Raw genomic sequence first — 23,468 nt, forward strand, 5'->3', positions numbered from 1 at the left:
ATTCATCTAGAAACTTAGGTACATAAAAAAAAAAAATAGGTCAACAGGAAAATAGGTGATGACCCCTGGATAAAAATGCTGCTTACCAATTGCTCATCCAAAAAAAATAAAAATCCAAAGGAATTACTTATGATTTTTCATTTTAAGCTTTATTTTTCTTACAAATGATAATGATCTCTCACTTTTTGTAAAAAAAAAAAAAAAAAAAAAAAAAAAAAAAACTAATGCAAAGAAATAATAGTGTTTTGTAGTATTTGTGATGAAATCAAATCGGAGCACTTAAACAATGAAAATATGCACAGTGATTCAATCATAATGCTCACAAACCCTGCACCAATCCTCCTCGCTTCACTGGAAACCATTGCATGTTTTATGATACACAAAGCTTAAACTCAGATTATTTTATTTTACTAAACACATGAAAAGAAAAAGTGCACATCAGTTGTGATGGTTGTGCCAGACTGTAAGTGTAAAATTTAGCACAGATGATGCATCTTAAAACTTAAAAGAATACAATTAGCTGCATTGTGAATAAAGGATCATTTGGACTATTTTTGGGACTGCTGCTTTTCTTATTAGGTTAATTAAGTACATTTGGGAACCCTTCTTGCATGGCCGACAGAAAAATCTGCAGAATCTGGACACGGCAGAGTTACTTTAAAGGAAATCCAAATACCTGAACTAAAAAGTGAAAATAAATATATAGTGGTCATATCAGACCTGGTTTGTTTACATTACACTCCGACTGGTGAAAGCAGTTCGGACAGCAGTGTGTGAATGCAGCCATGTCAGCAGGCTGAATAATTACAAATAAAAACTGTATGGTAAGGTTACAATAATACAATCACTCATTTTAAAGAAAAGAAAGTACTTTTAAATGTGCGGTCTATTAATTCGGATGGATTTTTAAATCGTACATAAAACATAATTTTGTTTTGATGCTTGCAAATTTAGGCAAGAACAATAATTATTGGACCGTATGAGCAATGGCAACAAGTGTCAAAGTGACACAATATATGCTGAGCCACTCAAATATAAAGACAATGAGCTGTATTGTGCTGAAACAGCATGTTTATAGTTACTTAAAGTTACAGTGTGAGACTTTTACATATAAAGAATGTCTGTTACTCTCAAGTTCTTGCTAAACGAGTTCACACTATAATGATAAAACCTATCACTGCTGGATGAATCTCTGTGTATTTGACAGTAAACTAAGTTTTTAAACCCGGTGTCCGGTGGGATTTTCCCGCACTGGCCGGATAAATACACACTGGGCATGCTCAATGGGTGGAGCAAGCGAATCAAGAGACTTCCACCAACTGAGCCTGCTAATTTCCGATTTAGCTAACTTGGATATGGATCAAATAATTCAACTGAACGCTTTCCAAATTTTATCTGACCAAATGGATCTGATTCTGATTGAGGAACAAGTCCTTTCACGAAGGTCGTGACCCCTTTCAGTTGAACTATTCGCCATTTGAAAGCTGCAACAGGAGTGATGAAATAAGCCGTGGTTGAGGTGATGACTCGTCATGACGATATAACTCTGACTGACAGAAGAGACAAACTCACACTGTAGGTCTTAATCAAAGTTAACTTTATGGGTTCAGCTGTTTGATTTCATTTCAAACTGGACTAATCTGAAGAACTGAAAGTTCAGAAAGTCATCAGTAAGTAAACTGTACTTCGACATATCATGATTGATCACACTGTGCACTTTCACACTTTAGCCCTTTACAAATGAAACGCACTTTTAAAATCTAGATAGAAATATAAAAACATAAAAGTCTTTTCTTCAAATCTTAACTTATTGTATGATCTATTCCCTCAGCGGTAGATTCTCTGGCATGTGACCAGATACTCTGGAAAAGCTTGTGTGTCGTTGAAGATGACGAACATCGACGGCTTGGTGATGTCATCGGTCACGCTGTCGTATCTGAGGGGAATATCGCCGGTCTCCTTCAGCGGGGCCGTCTTCATTGAATGGCAGCCTTTGGTGTAGTCTCCCGTCAGGACCTTCGACACGATAACAAACTTGTATCCGTCTGCGTTCGGGGGCGAATATTGATCCTGGACGGACAGAGCAGAGTTGACAGCGAAATACACCCCCTGGCCGTAGACGGTGGCTGTGTGGAAAAAACAAAACATTAGAAACAGACCAGAAATAGAAATAGATGAGATGAATTCGGTAAAACCCATCCACACAGAGCGCTCTATTCTTGCTTGCTTGTGTTTCCCAGAGCTCCCAGTTTGCTTCCTCTCTGGCTTTAAGGTTCGACTCAAAACTTTCCTTTTTGATAAAGCTCATAGTTAGAGCTGCTCAGGTGGCCCTGAACCATCCTGCAGTTATGCTGTTACAGGCCCTGGCTGCCGGAGGACTTCCCATGATGCACTGAGCTCCTTTCTTCTCTATCGTTCACTCTCTATGCACTTAAATGGCACCATCACATCTCATGAACTTATTGTCTGTTGTCTCTCCATACAGTTCCCCTCGCTTGCGTAGTTTCTGTGCTTTATTTTGCCGATATTCCTGGAGCTGCATGTCTCTAGTCTGTGACTGTCGGCCCCAACAACAGTTCATGTTTTGGATCTTCATGCTGTTCTTTTCTCTCTCTGCTCTCCCCTCATCCCAACCGGTTGAGGAAGATCTCACCCCACCTCAGTCGTTTCTTCCTGTTAAAAGGGAGTTTTTCCTTCCTTCTCCCGGAGGTTTTTCTTCCTGTAAAAACTGAGTTTTTTTCCTCCGATCTGCTCACTTTGCAATAGTTGGGTTCCTCTATATAATGTTGTAAAGTTCTGTTGAAGGACCTTGATGTGTTAAGTGCCCTGGAATAAGCTGTTGTCTTGTGATTTGACACTATATAAATAAAACTGAATTGAAAAAGTGGGATTAAATACCTACCATTCTTTCCACAGAAGCTTCTGTTGAATCCGTGAACGCATATCTCTTTCACACTCGTCTCGCTCGTGCCGTGGTACAACGTCCGTTCCACTTCCGGGTACGTGGCGCGCTGCAGTACGCTCGCCTTCTTCAACTTGTACTGATTGTACAGCAGTCGATTCATCAGCTTCTCCACCTGAGAGAGAGAGAGAGAAAAAACAAAAGAAGAGATTATGTAGTTACAGAAACACCACAAGAATTTGATGATAAATACGTGTCTCATCTTTTTAACCTGGATGATTCGGATTTTGCTGTGATATTCCTTTATGGTCTCGTAGAAACTCTTCACCACGTCCTGAAATTCATCAGATTCCTCGTCCACTTTGGTTACTTCGGGAAGGTTTGACAGCAAAGAGTATTCCTCTTCTGTTAACAAATGATTTAGTTAGTAGCATTCAACTTTTTTTTTTTTTTTTTTAAATCAGTCATATCATTTATCAACATGAATATGGAGCCCCAAAACTGACAAAAGACATTCTGAGAGAAGGTCAAAAATATAACTGAATACATCAATCAGTTAAAATAATTCCTAAAACTAATTCCACCATATGTGGAGGAATATGTGGTCAAATGTGTTTACTGCACTGAACAAAGAAAAAGGAAACATAGCAGGTGCGATGTGCAACCTTTGAGTAGTTCACAGGAACGACAGATTTCCTGCCTGGATGATAAGCTGACATGTTTCGGCTGAAGGTTCCCGGAACCGTTCAGCAGTGTTGTTTTGAGTGAAGTCTTCCTCTTGTTTCATGCTATATTGGTCCAGACTGCAGCTTGAATGAGCAGTGTTAGGGAAGTTATGCATTTCTGTATTTCCTCTATATAAAGTCACAGTGTTGGATGATTATATCAAAACTGTCCAAAGTTTCAAATAATGTGGTAAATAAGTTTGAAAGTCAGTCCTCTGGCATCAGACTGCTCTAAATACTCACTTCCTGACGAGCTGACATCAGCTCATCAGAGATGTCTTAAGATGGCTGGAGGCACAGCATGCCCTGAAGTACAGACTGACGAAGCAGGGAGATACGATGACGTCGTTTAGCAACAGCAGAGAAACACCTTACTGGCAACGTTAGCACATTCCCCCACACATACCTGGTAATGAGCATAACAGATCCCGTTTGAGGTTTTTCTGTGACACACTGACAAATGCAACAACAAACGGATACTTGCATGGACAATGTTTTGGTGCCTTTGTTTTGATCTATTCCCATCTTTCCCTCAGCACATTTTTACCTCATCACGCCAACATGATAACAAGATGGCAAGTCCATCCATTTCCAGGACTGTGATTGGTCCACAGTGTGTGTCTGTAACATTAATGGAGTAATCAAGAGTAATGTGTAGCCGGCTAGCTAGTGAGTATAAACCCTCTCAACAATCAAACTACAGCAGACAGTGGTCGTCATGTTAATCATCCACAGACTGAACTGCTGTAGCATCCCTGTACACACTATATGTGACTAAGGTTATTTAGAAAAGTTTAATTCTGCGCGAGAAAAGACTAAATGAAACCAGGCACTTCAAAATAAAGATTATGTCATGAAAACCGAAGCACAGTTCCTGTTGGCTAGCTATCATTACCTTGTGAAATAGAATGCTGTCTTCAGTTATATTTTTGACTTCCAGTTTGTCAGTTCAATGGCTCCACATGCCGAAGCATCATTCTGCAGAAAACATCAAGCTCTACAAATTTCCCTTTACCTGGTACATCCTCATTCACATCCTGTAATTCAAGCGACGTCCTTTTGAACGTCACAGATTTCCCAGACGCTATGTTGTATTCTTGCATCTTCTCAAAGTTGAGAATGTGGGGCTGATTGTCCAGCAGGATATCCACCTTCTTCAGCCTCTTCCTCCAGGCGTTCTCAATGAATACCGTAGCGTCGGCACAGTACGGCCTCATGTCCGAGGAGACCGGGTCATGATAAAGCCACTGGACGGTCTTCAGGACTTCCCGGTCAGACACAGAATTGGGGATTTCCTCCATCAGCAGCTTCACATCGTGCATGCCTCCGTACACATAGTTCTTAAACCCAGACACGGTGATGATGGTGCCCTGAACCTGGATCTCCACCGCGTGCTTCCTCTTGATCATCTCCAGACACTGCCTGTGGTACTCGGACAAGTTCCTGATGCTCTTGTGCTCCAGTTTCTCCTCAGTCTGTCTCTGGCTGACCTTCTTACCGAAGGCGATGTCCACGCGAATCAGGTCGCAGCTATAACCGGCAAACACGACAATCTGGATGGTGTTGGCTGCCTTGATCGCGTCCTGTAAGGCAACAATGTCGTCCTTCTTTCCAGCCACCTGTGGACTCTTGTCAGATCCACTAGAAAAGCCTTCGGGTTGGATCATACTCTTGGACAACTCCAGAGCCTTCTGTAGCTGCTCCTCCTCCACCTCCTGGGACCAATGGCTCGACTCCATCGAGTACTGGATGGCTAAAGACAGCTGGGCCTCCTCTTCCAGATTGCTGGAAAGTCCCAGAGCTCCATCGTCGAGCTGCAGTGATCCGCTAGCAGTGTTTGCTTCAGCCGAGACCTGAGAGTCCTCAACGACCGGTACATCAGAGTTCTGGTCTGTCAGGCTCCTCGGTTCGTCTGCTGTGTACAGGTCCACGTCGGCCAAGTCGTCGGGCTGGTCTGAAGCGGAGACGCCCCCGTCCGCTTTCTCATCAACAGATGAGACGATTTTCTTTGCCTCTTCCAGAAGGCCTACAACGAGGTGAACAGGCGGTTTGAAACTGCACAGAAATAAGAGAAGCCAGTGCAGAAAGAAGATGCAACTGTACCTTTGTCTGAAGCTCCATTCTGATTGGTTTGCATTGAATCAGACTTCAGCTCCTGTGACGAACTGTCCATCGACACTTTTTGGAAGTTTTTGAGGGACATCATATTCCATGCAGTTTTAAAAACATCCTGGAAGAACAAAGACAGGTTTTAGGTTTCTGCTGTGTTAAAACATGAATTATTTCACATTTTTAAGTTAATAAGATGTTTCTAACTTCATGCGAAAACATTCTTCACTTTATTATAGATTCGTTGTGCATTGAAGGATTATATCAGCACTCCCAATAAGTGCCGTTTGAGAACGATTCTCATCACACATGCTCAGTTTATACTTGACAATTAGGAATTTAGGAAAAGCTAGTTTATTTGATTCCGTTTTTATTTTACAATTAAAATTTCTATTTGCAACAAAACAAACATATCTTGGAAAACATTTTTAGGTGTTCCCATTTTAGGGGTGAAAATGTAAGAATAAAGTAAAAAGATCTTAAAAGTACACGCTGTGTTAATAATACATTTAAAAAATAAAATTAAAAGAAAAAATATGAACATTGAACCGAGGAGTATCTAAAAGACCCATTTTAAATGTTAAAATGTTTTCTAAATGAGGACGCATGATCAATCCAAGATTTCCAACGGCTTTCAAACTAGTTTTGTTCAAGTCCAAGAACAAAAGTTAGTTCCTCCATCACAAAAATATCATGGATCACATTCACCGAGTCCTCAACTGTGGGAATTTCTGTTGCCATCCATTCTCTTGTAAGAGCTCTCTTACTTGCAATCAGCAAAATATTAAACGTATATCTATTTTCAGGACCCTGGACAGTGTCTGGTCGATTCTCATTTTAAGGAAAATAATATGAACAAATGCCAGAATTACATTGTTTTCCTGGTGTAGTATTAAAAGTTATTGCTGAAACGGAGGCAGAATTTGTTTTAACCCAAAGTGTCTCAACTGGCTTGAAACACTGTCAGAGAAAACTACTGGATGCCTTTCAGTCAGGATGAGAATCAACTGTGTGTGATGAGGCCTTTTTGACAAAGTAACATTATCAGTGTGTCCTAAAAGTGTCTTTTAAATCTCTAGCTTGTTAGTGAATGCAAGAGCGAAAATAAGCAAAAAATAACACGATGGAACATAATGGAAAAGTCATTTTTGTCATTTTTTGCATGAAAAAATTGCTGTTTTGTAACATTAGATGATTTTCAACCATAATTTGTATTCACCAACAGGGAAGCATTTCAACACTCCTCACTCCCCACGCTGTACATCAGTTATCACAGAAATGATCAATTTGACAAAAAAAAACTAACCATAGGTACATTTCAGATTTGATTATCATAACATAAATGCATTAACTGAAAAAGGTCAGAGAGTGAATTCATCAATCTTAATGTCTTGGTATGTTTTGGAAAATGGCCAGCCCTGATGTATGTAATGGTGTAAAACAGGAAAAACCATCATCACTTTTTGTGAAACTAATGCATGACATCTGTAACATTTGGGAATGTATTTGTGTGTGTGTATTTGTGTGTGTGTGTGTGTGTGTGGGGGGGGGGGGGGCAGCTGACTGACAACAAAGCAAGTAGAGAGAAAAGAAAAACACACTGAAGCTGAATCATTCAGCAGGCAACACCAGCGCTGGCTCCTGCTGGATGTAAACTCGACCTCGGGCTTTACTGTATAGGGCCTCAAGGTAGACAGCACATCAAGATGAATGACAACCGGTATAACTGGCCAGCAGAGAGAAAGCGTGAAGGAATGAAGTTGTATATCAGCGCTTCAAAAACACAGCAATACACAAAAGATAAAACAAAAAAAGTTGACTTTGTTCCATCATTAGGTTACCTGGTAAGCCAGCGGTTGCCACGGCGCCGTCTTCTGGCTGATGTAGACCTGAAACTTTGTCTCCATCTCGTTGAAGATGCTCTTGCACTCCTCTTCACCGAGAAAGCGGGACACGCCCGGAGCGTTCACCGTGATGGTTCTGGTGCAGATGGAGGACACAATGCCTTGTAGCACCTCCTCGGCCGTTTGGCAAGCAACGACGTGGCCGTGGATCTGGTGGGTTCATTCACAAATATATGACACATGTTGATGAAGCACTCTGATGAAACTTGGAATAAAATTTAAAAAATTAAAAAAAAAAAAAAAACACAATGAAAAGAGTCTGGACCAGCTTTTAAAACTCAATGAAGGAGGAAAAATGGAGTCGTTTGAGGGCCTGAAGAGTAAATACTCTTGACAACAGCCCCATTTCTTTCGCTACTGACAAATAAGACATCATATACCAAAAAATATATGCTGGTCCAAATATGTCCTTTTTGAAAGAAGTCCTCACACAGCCCATACCATCAAGATTTATTTATTATATTTATGAGCGCTTTGGTCTAAATCTTATTTATTCCACTGAACCACATCCATAAACAGTTGCAGACTGACATGGAGTGTCAGATACTGTAGATGAAAGCACCCGGGGGGCCTCGTATAAAACAGTGCGTAGGATCCATACTAAAAGTGTACATACGCACAAAAAAGCAAAACAGCGTACGCAAAAAAATTCCCGGATATATAAAACCATGTTTACGCCCACTTGCACGCAATGTTCCCTTCATAAATCACAATCCACGTGGAGACGTGCGCGCATAGGTCCTCCTCATATCCCCGCCTTCAACACGCCCACACGTGTTGGCGAGATAGCGCCGCTGAAATATTAGATTTGAAACTTAGATCTGCTTATATCATTTCCAAGTGAAAGTTACTTGAACAATCTTGGATCAGTAGCACAAATTACACTGCTGATTTGGAATGGAGATGACAAACTGGATCATTATAACATGCAATATAAAAATAAATGAATTGTGTGTAATGGATCTGGATCTGTGCGCCTTGCCTCCTATGCATCATGGATGCCCCGGTAACTGTACAGCCCATGATGTGCTCGAAAATCTCCAACAAAAGATATAAGCTGGCACAGTGAGTGAAGCTACTTTCATCTGTGGGAAATGAGGCACAATACGGCAATTTAGTGAGAGTGCCTATCGCCGGTCCATTACCTGTCTTGATTGGACGTTATTATGTTTTTTTCATAGATTACTTCACAGACATGTCCCGGAAACTGAGGTGGAAACTGTATTTTGAAGTATTTGGCGAGTTTTAGTGCTTTGCAGGATAAAATTGCCAAGTTATAGAGCCAGACAAGAGTTTGCGGTTCTCGCGTCACATTTATTTTTAGACATCCCAACGTGTGTGTCAAAACCAGCGTACGTAAAGTTTTAGTACGTACAGCCATCAGGGCTGGCGTTTATAAACGAGTCCCCTGGGCATCAGCAACAGAAAACACACTTCATAGTTTGACTCCATTGTAGACCACTGCTGAGGGCCATGCTTGGTCTAGGTTCTCCCACATGTACTAAATGTAACTCTGAAGTTAGTACATGCACACATATGTTCTTGGAGAGAAGTGAAGGAGGAGAGGGGTTTCCTTGACTGAATAGGACTTGGAGCTTTCACCTCTTCAATGTATTTTGGCAGCTAAAGTGAGCAGTGCAAGGAGCAGCCACAACGCTAAACTGATTGAAATACTATTATATATAGCAATAAACACTATTCTTAAATTCTGGATTTCTAAAGACACTCCTTCTCTGAACGACCGGTATAAGAGGGTTTTGGAAATCCTCCCTCTGAAAAAGCTGACCTATACCCTTCATGACAATGTGAAGGGATTTGTTAAGATATGGAAGCCGGTCTTAGACTTGGTGGATCCCGAACTGATGATGGCTCAACTTGATGTTGATGAGTTGAATGTAATTGTGTCAAGCTGGTGTGTGTGTGTGTGTGTTTTTCTTCTGTTTTGTATTCTTAAAGTTCTGAAGTTCTGTTTTGTTAATTTCTAAAATAAAAAAATTAAAATTAAAAACAAACAAACAAACCAACAACAACAACAACAAAAAACTAACCATTTAGCAGAAAGGAATAAAATAGGACATTTACACCCCAGATATTCTCTACTTACCTTTAACCCACAGACATCTTCAGCCTCCAGCGGGAAAATCGACACTTGGTCCATGTCGGCCAACAGCTGATGATAGTGGTTCTGGATGTACTTCAGCACGCCGGCCTCCATAGAGATGACCATCTCCCTCTCGATGGGGGAGGTGAGAAACGTCAGGATGGCAGCCTGCTTCTCATCCTCCATCCCTTTCAGAGTCACGACATCAATATTCCCTCCTTGTTCTGAAACCTTCGCCGAGGAGAAGCCCAGCGCCTGAAGGAAGTCAGACCACTCTCTGCAATACAGTATGGCCTCGAGTTCAAAGTCCACCGGTATGCTGAAGTGACTCACTTGGGATGTTAAAAAGCTACATGCCTCGGTGGTTGAGTGCGGAGATAGAGAGGTTACCGTAACAGTGGAGTCTGATACGGTGTAGACGGCGGACGAGCCGCTTTGATTCAGGGCTTGCAGTAGCCGCTCTTTTACATCTTTTCTAGCGAGGAACTGAGCCTTCTCCGGCTCCAGGGTGAAATGAGTCTCCGCCATGTTGTCGAAAAAGCCAGAGATGGTACGTTTTAGCTGCTCCACTTCTGTCCCGTCAGGTCCTGTAATGTGCACGCCGTCATATTTCATTTGGATGGTAAAATCTGGGTGAACCCTCTTTACGTCCTGTTGAAAGGTGCTGCTCTGGAACAAAGCCTGTTTTACTGGGTCAGTGACAGCAATGTGACTCAAGAGTGTTTGTGGTTCCTCAGGTTCATCGTCCATGACTTCTTCTGTCACTTCGTCAGCAGCAGGTGGCTCTGAAGCTGTCAGAGAGGAACGGGGTGTGCTGGAATTGTCCACTACAGAAGGACTGGTCGACATCTGAATATCATTCACATCCTCAGAGTCCCTCATATCTTGGCTCTTAATTTCAGAGTCTTGCGTTGTTGAACTTTCTGTAGGTTCAAGAAAGTCAAAGTAGGGCTTCACTACGAGGTTGGCACCGTCCAGTTTGTGTGGCTGATCCAGGACAAGGTCCACAGCTGTTAACACAAGTACGGACATTTTGTTCATTAAACGAGCTGTAAAGAGCAACAAGAGTTTTGAAAGGTTGCACGGTGCAAACTTACATTCATGGTTAGCGAAGGACACCTTCGCTGTGCCCTCTGACAGCATGGTGACCTCCTTCACTTCCTGACTGCCGCCTCGCTTGCTCTCAAAGTACAAAGTGAGCAGGTCTGGAGTGGTACCGGGGTGCACGTTCTCCACCAACACCGAGTCCGTCTGATCAATCTGTTCCACGGTTACCTTCGCCCCATCGAGTGTCCTCCTGGAGATATTTGTGCTGAGACTTTGGAAATCTGTAAAACCAAAACGTTTGTTAAAAACGCCATAGAAATAAATGCCAACCTGAGCAATGCAGAGTTCTGTGAAGCTGTATTTAAGCCCTGAACACACCTGGAATTAACATGCGTCCTGAGTGATGCGATCACAAGTGATTACCGAGAAGTACGATGTGCTCTGCTCAGATTATGTTCAGAGGTGGTCTGGGACACACATGGCGCCTGTTCTTTTGGCAGCGTTAACACGAATGGCTCCTGGACCACATTGAAGGACAACTCAACCGACGTCCTCTGAATTAATAGAAATATTGAATGCAGCTCTTTGTGCCACGATTACCGTGTTTGTGAACCGGAGCTTTTGCTTTTTACTGTCATATTCCAGCAGGTTTGTTAGTTTTGGATGTTTGTTTTTCCTCCACTCCAACGGTTTTTAGACCTGAAGATCTCTACCTGCTCTTTTTGTTGTTGTTTTTATCCTGCGTGATTCTGCCGAACTCTTACAAAAAGCAGAAAGGATTTCCCTGTAAACTGGTGGCAGTTAAGCAGTTGTTTAGTGATTAAAAACAACAGCTGTCTTTGCGACGCTACTGTGACCAAGAGCTCCTCTGGGTTTAATTTTTTGTTCTTTAGTTTGCCTGGTCTGTAATTTCTGACATACATTAGAGCCCCAGCTGTGGAAAAGCCCTTCACACAGTTCATGTATCTACCACAACAACACAGCCCAACTCTCTCAATCCGGTTTGAAGAATTAAAAAAGCTGAGGCGTGATTGGGTCGAGCCTGACAGTTCAGGTTGTGAATGACAAACTTGAGTACACAGACACTTACAAACATGAAGTACAACGTAGATTTCTGATCGACAGCAACGATGAAAATGAGGTTCCGGTGAGCAAAGACGTCTCGTTTTGTTAATGCCTGGTGCTTCCACTCCTCTCCTCGAGTTTCTGTGCGCGTTAACGGGCTTGTATATTCACCACTTTATTTGCATATAGAGTGGGGACCTCAGATTCGATCACAAGTGGTCACTTGAGATGCGCACGGAGTCGCGTGTTAAATCCAGGTGTGTCCAGTCGCTTAGACACAGTGGTGCTTTGATCTAAACGCTGGTATTAGCCTGCAAACGTCCACATAGGCTCAATGCTAACATTCAGGAGGTATACCGTTTACGGTGTTCACCAGCTTATATCAGCATGTTAAGGCGTCAACACATATTAATTAGCAGAAAACACCGAGGCTGATAAAGGGAATGATTTAGAATCTAGTTCCAATAATGTTGGCGTGACACAAAAAGCTCACCGAAGTTATTGCAATTCATGGTGGACATGTTTCTGTGTTTACCTAAAACATTGTGAAAAGTGTTATCTGTACACCTCATGCGGGACCGTGAATGAAACAGTTTAACTTCTTCTAAGGGAGAGAATTCATGTGCTTTTAGTTGACCTTCAGAGAGGGGCTGGCTGAGATGAATGAGGATGAAATCTCTCCCCAGTGAGGGATGGAGGGCGTAGTCAGTCACATTCAGCCCCATCGAGTTCTCCACGAACAGCTCTATCATCTCGGCGCCGGTGTTGGGTTTGATCCCGCGCAGCAGCAGTCTGCATGGGTCCTTTGAGGGAGGCTTTCTCACACTCAGCTCCACATTATGCAGAACGTGGTGCCCTTTAGACAGCACTCGGGCTGCAGCTGTCGACATGATGGGGGCAGAAACAGAAGAATTAGCATGCGGTATATTAATGGCAAATTACTGCTGTCGACGTTCATTGTCTTGAATTCGAATTTCTTTGTTTCTGCTTTGGTTCTTCTGGAGATAAAGAGGAGTTAAGTTTACAAGCGTTTAAAGTGACGGGGCATCTCGGGTCACTGCCGAGAGAATAGTTTTTAACTGAGAGTTTTCTTAAAAAGTCTTGATAAAGACCATGAAAGTTCAAATGATACAGTCACAATTATATTTGACCACACTTGCAAGAGACGCATACAGTATAATGTATAAAACTTGCCTTCCGACTCTTCAAACACCAGCAGGGCTCGGTCGTCCTTCTTCTCCACAGATATAAGCGGGCCTCCTCCAGAGCGCCGTTTATTCTCAAAGTACAGAAACAGCAGCTCTTCCTCCACGCCGTCAGGCAGTGCCAACACCTCCACCGTCCTCTCCTCCAGGCTTACAACAGGCATCCTAAAAACAAAGAACCACACAGGTTCAACCAAACTATTTCTGACCAAATGTGACGGCTGCAGCCTGAGACCAGAGGATGGAGCTGTGTTCTGCCTCTGGAGATGGTTAAAGCTGAACGGAGCGAAGACTGGACAATAAGTCTTCTTTAATTCTAATTATTTGAGACAAAGAGTGCCAACATTTGTTTGTTCCAGCTTGTTAAATACGAGGATTTGCTTACTATTTCTGTTTTGTGCAGCTATCAATTGACCAAAACAGACCAAACAAGCAATTTAAATGTCAACCGGGGATTTGGGAGATTACAGCGGGGTACTCTTTGCTTATTTCCTGACATTTTATAAATTAACATAAATTAATCAGATATTCTACTAAAAGGAAAACAGCACATTATTCCTTAATCAGTATCCCAACTAGCATAGTTAGCACCAACTAGCACCACCTCCTGTAAACTAAACCACTGTAGAGAACATCAAAACTAACTAAATTACTTTTCCCAGATCCAATGTTTGTATCCGTTCCCAGAAAAAAAAAAAAGAAGCTGACCTTTGTTTTTCCTTATGTCCCCTCCCAGTAATCATCTGACCACACCTCACAAGTATCTGCTGTCCCTGGATATAAAACTAGACATAAAGTGGTTCAAACTTGCTCCACCTGCAGCAGCTACAACAGTAACGTGCTGCCTACACACCAATGCTTTACTATGAATAATCCAGAGGACATAAGGCAGTTTATTGTCATTGTAAGAATACAACAAAATTAAGTTGGCAACTCAGGATCAGCAGCAATGAACAAGATAAAAACAGACAAAACGAAGACAACAATGGAAATCAACAATAGATGTATTGTAAGTACAAATACGTGTCACACACAAAAAAAAATAAAATAAAATAAAATCACAAGAACATATCAGTCTGAGGGACCAAAACAGTACTTATACTTTATTACTTGAGCTATAGTTTTGCTGATAATATATCTGTACTTTTACTTTGGTAGGAGTCATGCGGTACATGTACTCGTTTGTTGCTTTACTGGTACTTTTACTTCGTATGCGAGTACTTCCCCCTCCACTGAATTCGCCCCCCCCCCCCCGTGCCATAACAAATACGCCGTAAACAAAACCAGTTGAAAGTAAAGCAACTCGTTTCCACATGTGCTTATAGGACGTGAACGGGTTTCTTTACGTCGACTCAGCAGGTCGAGGAAGATCGTGTCACGTCAGGCCTTCCCAACAAGCCTCCAGCGCGCTCAGCTACCTGGCAGGAAGTCCGGCCTTTATATCACCTCCACTGTTTCAGGACCAAACTATCAGGCTGCTGTTTAAACGTGGCTCGTCCTGAGCAGTTCAACAAACACAGCCGCTTTTTTATTTTTTATTTTGACTGCGTAGTTTAGCTAAACTTCACGGACACTGTCTTGTTTGCGCTGTCATCTCGCCCGACTGGAAAGTGAAAGCAGCAGCAGCTCCCGCTGCCATGTCGAGTCAGAGGCGGAAGTTCGGTCGCCAAAAGCTTCTTTTTTTATATATATTTCGGCGACACAATAAGCGAATGATATGTTCACGACGGAGTTACAGGTTGTTAACTCACCTGCGCTAAGTGGAAACCATTTGGCTCGGAGAAGCGCTGCAGACGGGTTGAACTCGAAGGAGCACTTCCTTGTTGTGCTGCTTGTTGAACGTTGGGTGACGTCATCAGCAGCACGTGTTAAAGGGGCACAGCACCGATGAGCTCGAGCGCTTAAAGACGCGAAGAAGGACAAGAACTGGAGAAATCAATATGATAAAGGGATATGAATTAGGCCAGTCAGGCTAATTTAACTCGAGAGACTCCACTGTGCAGTCTGAGACTATTGTTGTAATTCTGTGATGTAAATAAAGCCGAAAAAAGAAAACGTGTTTAAAATCAACAGGGTGGCTTCAGCTGAAGTAATAGTGGCTTTATTTATTAAAAACATAACATAATATAATATAAAAAAAAATAATGTAACATAATATAGCAACGCTATATCATATTGTGCAACATCATTTTATATTTACCAACATAAAAGTCCGAATTTTAGTAAGCAAAAGTACAAAAGTATCAACATATATGTAAAGTACCAAAAGTATCCATTCTGCAAAATGGCCCTTTTCTGCATAATGTGTAAAATATATGTGGATTACTTATTATTATTATTATTATTATTTATGTTGTTTAAATTGGATAATTTATTGTTACAGCTGGTACTTTAACGGTGGGGCTATTTCTAATTGTTACTGCTGGGTAGCTGTGTGGTGAATTAACCCCCCAAGGTCCATAAAAACCTCATTGTGTCTGAGCCTGTAATAACCCATCACAATTTATTTGGGCAATATCTTTTGTATTGTTGATCAAAACCTGCAAAGTATAAACAAGAACCATATGTACATCTAAATGGGGTCTAAGGCAGCAGAAAATGGAAATACTCCAGTCCAAGAACCTCAGAATTTAGTGAAATTGCTTAGTAACGTCCCATCTATGATCTTCTGTAATGCAGAATTATATTAGTCAGGGAAACAATCTCACCCAAAGGTCCAAGTTGTCTTTTTTTTAGGATAATGTTCAATCTTGACTTCTGCTCAGCACACTCTGCACCTGACTCAAATTTTGAAGGTACTTTATTTGCATATTTTTATTTCATGCTTCTTTGTGTTGAAGTGAACTCCACCTGCTGGAACATTTGTTGCTTACATGCAAATACCTTACTTCTAATGATACATTCATTTACGATGCTTATGATAACTTCACACTTTGAAAGAGACATATCTGCATATTGAAACTTTACTTTTGTGACACCTAAAGTCCATTTTGTTGAGAATACCTGCCAGTGCATAAAATTCTGAACACAGACCTGTTAGTTGTACAGCAGTATATTAACATGATGGTATAATTGAGCATGGCTGGAATATGCATAAGTATATTTCAACCCCATATAATTATGAGGCCTGTGAAATGTGTATCAGTGCTGCATAATGGCCGGAAGCAATGAGACTCTTTGGCACTTACATGCCTTTTATGACTCATATAAAAGCGCTCATTTGATCAGGGGGGACACACCGAGCATTTTAAATAGCTTCTTGTTCAATCGTGATGGTTTACAGCGCGAGGACAATGGCAGGAGCAAGCTCTGATTTCAATACATTTACATTTAATCACATACAGTGGCTGCCAGCCTGCCAGTCTTATACGCACTGTAACCGACAACATAATTATAGCTTATACTGTTTATGGCTGATCAGTTCCATATTAAGTGCTACATTTTAATAGAGTTTGTCCTGTATATACAATGAGTATTATAAACAGTCAGATTGAATGAGATCTTAGTGGCTGTAGTCAAGTATTTTGAAATTTAGCTGCTTTAAATGTAAGCAATTTGGGTTAGTTCACAAATCACACAAAATATCAGCTCACTACCCTTTACTCTGAGTAAACACAGATTTCCTGACCAAACAAATGCTGAGCTTTTTGTTATTGAAAAGAAAGATGCCTCAGACATCTTTTGACCAGCAGCCAAAACTGTGTTTATCCGAAATAAATATCTTTATTGGCAGTCTGTTTTCTTTAATATCAAATAACCCAGGTCCTGAACAGAGCTGCACATCTTCTAACAAGCCTCAGATGGTTTCCTCAACCACATATTCCCCACAGGCTAATTCATAGTGCATATTGTGGCAAATGTAGAACATATTTCTAACTCTAGTGATGAGTATAAAAAAAGAGGTGGGACTGGTCGCGGAGGATTTTGAAATTTGACTGAAGTTTGTTGTTTCAGACTGGCCAAGCAAACATCTTAAAACCGTAAAAATAAAGTGAGCATGTTTTTTTTAGTAATGCCCTGAATAGTTACACTTGCACATAACTTTTCAAGCTCCTTAGCAGGATGGTTGAAGACAGGACATTTTAGGTCAGACAGGAAACAAGGGAAGATAAAGACAAATTACACGCAACACTCTTCCTCAGTTGGAATCAAATCTTGCAGTTATGTCGTATCGTGACACTCGTTCCAAGCGTGTTGGAGAATCAGTGCAATTCTGTGTATTTATTCCATCTCAGTGGCTTCTTGTAATCCCGGACTGACTCCATGATGTTGAGATCAGGGCTCTGTGATGGTCAAGCCATCTACTGCAGAACTCCTTGCTCTTCATGGTGCTGAGGTTGGCTCTTTGGCTGGATGTTTAGGCTCCTTGTAATACTGCAGAATAGATTAAAAACATCTAACATGCCTAAAACTTCTGCACAGCTCTGTCAGTGAAGTAGTTGCTAGGCAGACTGTACAGTTCAATACATTCTTAATGTCATTACCTTTCCATTATTATGAGCTTATACATTCATAATCAGCGGGCTAAACTGAGCATTTTGAAATTTTAATATAACATGCATAGTGCATAAAGGCTGATCTATTAATACAGTGGGAATAAAAAAGACTCTGTCACCTTTGATGGTCTCTATACAATCATAATAACACCAAACGACTGCAGTCAGTGTATCAGCATTTCTAGTTTTGATGTTTGAAGGAAGTTTGTGGTGTTTATGGTTAAGACACAGAAAGAATGGATGTCTAAAGTATTTAAAAAAATACAAAGTATGTAAGTTATCGATCAAAAGTTTGATTACTAATCAGCAATTTCACTAGTTTGTACTAATGATCCCAGAAAACAGCTGAACTGTTCTGTGAAATGTTGAGCTGCCTTGTATAAAAGAAAAGAACTTCCTAAATGTTTTACAGCACTCAGGGACACTTCTTTAGAATAACAACTTTGGCTTTGATTCAATCTCACTTTAAATTAAAGACACGCCTTCTGTTTACCATTCATTATTTATATCAGATTCTACATCCTGATGCTATCACATCATCTGTTTATGTCCTTCATACGGATTATTCCTTCAAAGCACTGATGGGAAAGCAGAGGATCCACAGTTTCCCTCCCTTACAGACAAAACACATTTTCAGTTTCCCATGTTTTCTAGGACATGATCATATGTATGACACATGTTTACCACATGTTGCCAAATATAAAAACATGGGAAAAAAATGTCCAAAAGTTTTTACAAGGGAATTTACACACAGTACACCATAAAAAAAAAAGTCCAAAACCACATTTCTATGTGCATAATACATGTTTCACACCTGTGTAGGTGGTCACATTTGATCAGGAGTTTTTCCACATGTAAAATAGCTGTTTTTTTTGTAAGGGCTGTGTATTAAGCAGGAATAAGGAACTATAGCCTCAGAAAACAGCTGGCATTCAAACATTTTCATCCCAAAACTGTTAGTAGTAGTTTGTATTGGTGGAAAAAACAAATGTATTACTAACAACAACACAGAGAAGAGCACTCTGCTGTATATCCCCTCAATAATTAAGGCTGATTAATAATCATGTCATTAAGAGGAGAAATAGATTTAAAGCTGTTGATACGAGGGATGAGTTATTATTCAGAATACTGTCCAAGAACACTGAAATGTTGCACATTTCTTTTCAAATCCCAAACTGGGAGGCGGTGAACTTGTCTCCACTATTGCAGAGACATGTAATTCAATGTGGTTGTGTATACAGCCATTTAAATCACACTCTGCCTACTCAACAATTTGCTAAATGTATTTTTTTTTTTTTTTTTTTTTTTTTTATAAATGATTAACCTCCTTGTCCTTTTCACACATTTCAAAACAAAAAACAAAGCATCATGTTTTACTGCACTGTGGGAGCCCACAGATATCTGAATAATTGAATAATTCAAGTTTTCATTATCCATCTCTCCCACACGAGTCAGAGTCAGTGACCTGAACTAGAACTTCTTCAGACTAGGAAAAAAAAATGACACAGTGTCTACCTTTTTTTTCATTATTATTATTTAATTTTTTTTTCCTGAAAGTGCTTCTCAATAGGTTTTACATGGTTACTCAACATGACCTCAGCTGGATGTAAACCAAAGACAGGTTTGTGACAGCCTTTTTTTTTTACTAGATTTCAACGCTGAACAATGAATACAGTTTTAAAAGTGTCAGATAATACTGAGTCATCACATACATTAAGTCCCGTAATGGATAAATCAAGTGGCGTTAATGCTGATACGTCTTCTTGTCCACTAGGTGACAGTATTCCCTGTAGAACAAAAGGAGCCCACTGTTGTCTTCTGTGGCAACTGGATGTATTCACTACTTAATGGTAGGCAGAAAAAAACTGAACAAATGTTATATATTGTTTTGACCTTATCGGCCTGCTCTCACATGGAGATGAGAATAGATCATGAGGACCAGTAAAATGTCCCCATAACGTTTCAAGGCACATACAGCAAATCATAGCCTATTACGTAAGCAAGCTTAACTCCTGACAAATCTGCAATACTACTCCTCAATATTTCAGACTTTGTAGGTGAAAATAAGAAACGTTAAGAGCCTCTGCGGTCCGTAAAGCATTCAGTGGTCACACATCAAGCTCAGCAAACTGCAGCTAATAATCTCAAGCCTGAACAAAACACAGCGGTGTCTCATCGAAACTGCAGAGCCGAGCATGGTGACATCTTACTGACAAAAACACATGGCTATAGTGTACGGATCATGCATCAAGAGTCTTTGAAATTTACACTGTATAACAACAATAACACAAAACTTGTAAATCCCATATTTACAATGATCATAATTACAATACAGTACAATTTGATGGTAAAATTAAGTCTTAAATTCTCCCATTAAAGGCACTTAACAACTTCTTTTCAATAAAATTGTACGTCACAAAGTATATTAAAAAACGTACATGACATTATTGATTTGAATGGTAAGGCACCCCTGTATAGGCTTGTATATGTCAAATGTCTATGATGAATGATAAAGGATGTGGCGTTTGGGTTACGCCTGTTGCAGTTTTTCATGACACTGAAGGGTTATCAATTGCTTCACTATGACACACCTTGCTACAGGTCTCCAGTAGACCCAGTAGTAATCCAGTAGTCCCTCAAAGGCACAAGGGATTTTTCAAATGAATCAACCTCCTAACAACAAAACTGTGAACAATGTGAATAAAAATGTGGTTATCTTTCTTTTACCTCAGCTGTGCAGTGATGCTAATGTTTAGACCAGGACATCTTTTTCTGGGAATTTGTAGATTTGAGCAATCTACGGGATCTCCATTTGATAAATACACCAGATACGATGGCGTTTACGGAAATAGTGGAGACCCTAGAAGTTTTGTTAGATGTTAAGTCAATACATTGTAATTCTACTCATGTAAAGTTTTGCTTCACAACTTGAAAAATGCATTTAAAGAAAATGTTGATGTCTCCCTCTGTCATTATCTCTTTGCATTTCCTGCGCTACAATACCCACCTGCTAATTTGCTAAATTGTTAGCCTCTTTGGCTTCTAGACGCTGTCCATGTTGCTGTTGCTTAGCAACACTGTTCTCACGACTTAAACACTTGACCAACAAGCACACGGCGAGCATGAGTTCCTATGTTGTAGCCATAGACATATTTACATAGACACTGCATTGGTCACTTCCACACGTTGCTGCGATATGTCAATGCGTCCGCCATATTGGTCCGGGCAAGACCGGGCTGTCATCACATACAAGTGAATGGAGGAGCTGAAGTTTTCAGGATAATAAAACATTGTAACGTTTCCAATTCCCAGACGCTTTCAATTAGTTGTATTTATATTACAATGTTTATTATCAAGATAAAGTTTTCCCTCCAGTTGGTTAGAATCTTGAGTTGTAATATAATCTCAAGCAGACACTCATGAGAGGAGTGTGTATTAACATTCGTCTCCGACGGAGACTCCGATAAATCGGTCTGACGTCACTTGACATGGTAACGTTTGTGGTGAAAGGAAGAGATACACTCAACGCAAAAATAAGTAATTTCATGGTTAATGTAGGTCGCACTAATTAGAGCAGGGTGTTGTGCCGTTAAACAATATTAATTACTCTATTGACAGACAACGTAAAGTGCTCACAGCCCTCCCACACGGCCATTCCTTTGTTGCCATTGGTTTGCTGGCCATTTTAAACATTATCTGCAAAAAAACAACTAGTAAAAATGTTGTGTACAAATAACAATGACTGTTTTGTCCCCATAACGGCCTAAATGAGTGACGAGGAGGTTGTTTCAGACAGCAAATAGAGACGGGTTTTTTTTTTAACGTTAGCTAATTGTGGCTAATTAGTTTGTTATAAACATAATGTTATCGTGGCCAAATACAACCACAAACACTTGTTCAGTCGTACCTGTGAAAGGTTATACCCCAACATCTAGTTTGAATAGTGCGGCGATTTGAACAATCCCGAGCAGCACACGACTGCGGCATCCTTACTCCAGTTGTGTCCACTGAGAGATGCGGCAAGTTGCCTGGACCAATATGGCCACCACGTTGACGTACGATCCAGAGGCCAATGCGGTGTCTATGCATACGTCTATGGTTGTAGCCACGAGCTCATGAGTTCCATTTGAACGCAGCAATAGTAAATGTTTAGCTACCGTGTTCACCATGTTAGTGGTATAACATTTATATGTTAGCACTAAACACAAGCACAGCTGAGGCTGATTGGAATCTCATTTGTTTTGGAGCTTTTTAGTCATAAAGCAAAATAATAGACAAACTCAATTTGAACCTGATGAAAAAAATAAGCAACTTACAAAGTTGTTACAATTTTCCAATGGGAACCATGATTGTCTGAAACAAATTTCGTGACAATGAAGCCAATACTTGTTGGTACATTGGATTTAAAACTACAGTACTATGAGAACCTATTGATGTTGCAAGAGGAATGCGATTCAAATTTTTTAGGGACCATTTCTCTGTACAAAAAAAGTAGTAGCAACCGACCATTCAACAGTCCCCAGAGCTATGCTATGCTGCATTTTTTACAGCCTAATTTCATTATTTTCAGACTTTCAGAATTGACTGATGTTCGATCAGCAAACTAAATTTTGTTTTTGGCATTATGGATTTTAAACACTGTTTTCATGGTGAGGAATAAAAATGACTACTATAAATCAATGGATAAATAAGGCAAAATAAATAATTATTGAATAAGGATGTTATTTTTACTACTATATAATATAGAATTTTTCTAAGTAATAATGACAATTTGTTGGTAGACTTGGGCTCATTACGGCAGTATTAAAAAAAAAAAAAAAAAAAAAAAAAACAGGCTGCGGCCTTGCGGGTATTCCAAAAATGTCACACTGTTGTAAAGTACGTTGCTTGGGGCTGATTTTGGGCTTCATTTGAAAAGTCCCTTCAGCCTCGTTGAACCACATTTTATAACTGCAATCAGACAAGCAAGAAGCGAATGGCTCTGGAGGGCGGGTAGTTTATGTCAAAATCGGTCAGTGTGATGAAAAAAACATGAGTCGATTTTTTTTTTCTCACATCTGCCATTATTGTAATGTAAGATTCACTGCCACATTGTGGAAATGCACGAATGATATTTACAGTGTTGTCAATAGGGTTTTGTTGTCAGTTTGGACTTCAACAGCTTCCTGTAGAGACTTCATGCACAAAATCCCCCTCTCTATGTTGATACAGTGTAATTTTAGCACTTTGTTTTTCAATGAACAATAACATAGAAAGCTTCAGATGGCCACACTGCTAGCCACTGTTGTATAGAACATCATGGAATATACACATACTATATGGTACTTAAGCTTTTTATGTACTTGTATAGCATCTCTTGTCCTCTTGTCTGTTCAGGCCCAGATGGCAGTGATGCTTTTGTCTTGCTGTCCCGGTCTGTGTATGGCCACACAGAGACAAAATCTCTGTTGGTTTGTCAATATGAATGACATCTGTTAAACAGCAGCTCAAGCCAACAGCAAAAACTGGGCCGACCGGAACAGTTCACAAGAAAATGTCTTTGGAAATCATAGAAAAAAGCTTTGATTTTTCTGGTGAGTAACAAACGTTAGGTTCATTTGGTGGTCATCCCACTTCCCATATGGGCTGGGTATTATCTGCCTTTAAATATCCGGATTTTGTGCTTGTCCGCCAGCAGGAGGGTGACATTATATTCGTAATCTCCATCATGGACTCCCGTGTGTCGGAAAGCTCCGGCCAAATGGTTTTCCTCCCAGTAGTGGTGCCAGTTTCCATACTGGTCGGCACCGAATCCAAACACATTGACCTGGAGCAGAGGAGGTTCACAAAAACATTGCATCACCACCATCAAAGGGAAACATCCAAGCTTGATACAACCTATTCATGTGTTTTTTTTTCAACTTTTACATCAGCT

The 23,468-nt window shown here is 40.5% G+C and overlaps 2 protein-coding genes across 2 annotated transcripts in view; both read right to left on the bottom strand.

The window, feature by feature from the left end:
* Window positions 1-197: 197 nt before the first annotated feature.
* On the bottom strand, window positions 198-14,904 carry parp10 (poly(ADP-ribose) polymerase family member 10). Its single transcript, XM_069176375.1, has 11 exons — window positions 14,810-14,904; window positions 13,048-13,223; window positions 12,491-12,733; window positions 10,839-11,069; window positions 9,745-10,751; window positions 7,578-7,790; window positions 5,731-5,857; window positions 4,643-5,653; window positions 3,174-3,307; window positions 2,903-3,077; window positions 198-2,126 (listed from the first exon to the last, which is right to left on the bottom strand). The coding sequence occupies exons 2-11, from the start codon at window positions 13,220-13,222 to the stop codon at window positions 1,828-1,830; spliced, it is 3,615 nt and encodes a 1,204-aa protein (XP_069032476.1). The 5' UTR covers window position 13,223; window positions 14,810-14,904; the 3' UTR covers window positions 198-1,827.
* Window positions 14,905-18,015: 3,111 nt separating this feature from the next.
* Window positions 18,016-23,468, bottom strand: part of LOC138214678 (CMP-N-acetylneuraminate-beta-galactosamide-alpha-2,3-sialyltransferase 1-like) — a 76,022-nt gene continuing 70,569 nt past the window's right edge. Inside the window, exon 7 of the mRNA XM_069176447.1 lies at window positions 18,016-23,360. Within this exon, the coding sequence (XP_069032548.1) occupies window positions 23,187-23,360 (174 nt within the window). The 3' untranslated portion in view covers window positions 18,016-23,186. The remainder of the gene's footprint in view (window positions 23,361-23,468) is intronic.

Source organism: Embiotoca jacksoni, unplaced genomic scaffold (assembly GCF_022577435.1).
Source record: "Embiotoca jacksoni isolate LCO1_2020_lvr unplaced genomic scaffold, fEmbJac1.0.p SCAF_7, whole genome shotgun sequence".
Lineage (NCBI taxonomy): Eukaryota > Metazoa > Chordata > Actinopteri > Embiotocidae > Embiotoca > Embiotoca jacksoni.

Coding starts and splice junctions, on each gene's coding strand:
- parp10 (XM_069176375.1), bottom strand. CDS start 13,222: ATGCCTGTTGTAAGCCTGGAGGAGAGGACGGTGGAGGTGTTGGCACTG. Junction 7,791..9,744: donor AAGATGTCTGTGGGTTAAAG/GTAAGTAGAGAA, acceptor TGAACCCACCAG/ATCCACGGCCACGTCGTTGC. Junction 3,308..4,642: donor TGTGAATGAGGATGTACCAG/GTAAAGGGAAAT, acceptor ATTTGTTAACAG/AAGAGGAATACTCTTTGCTG.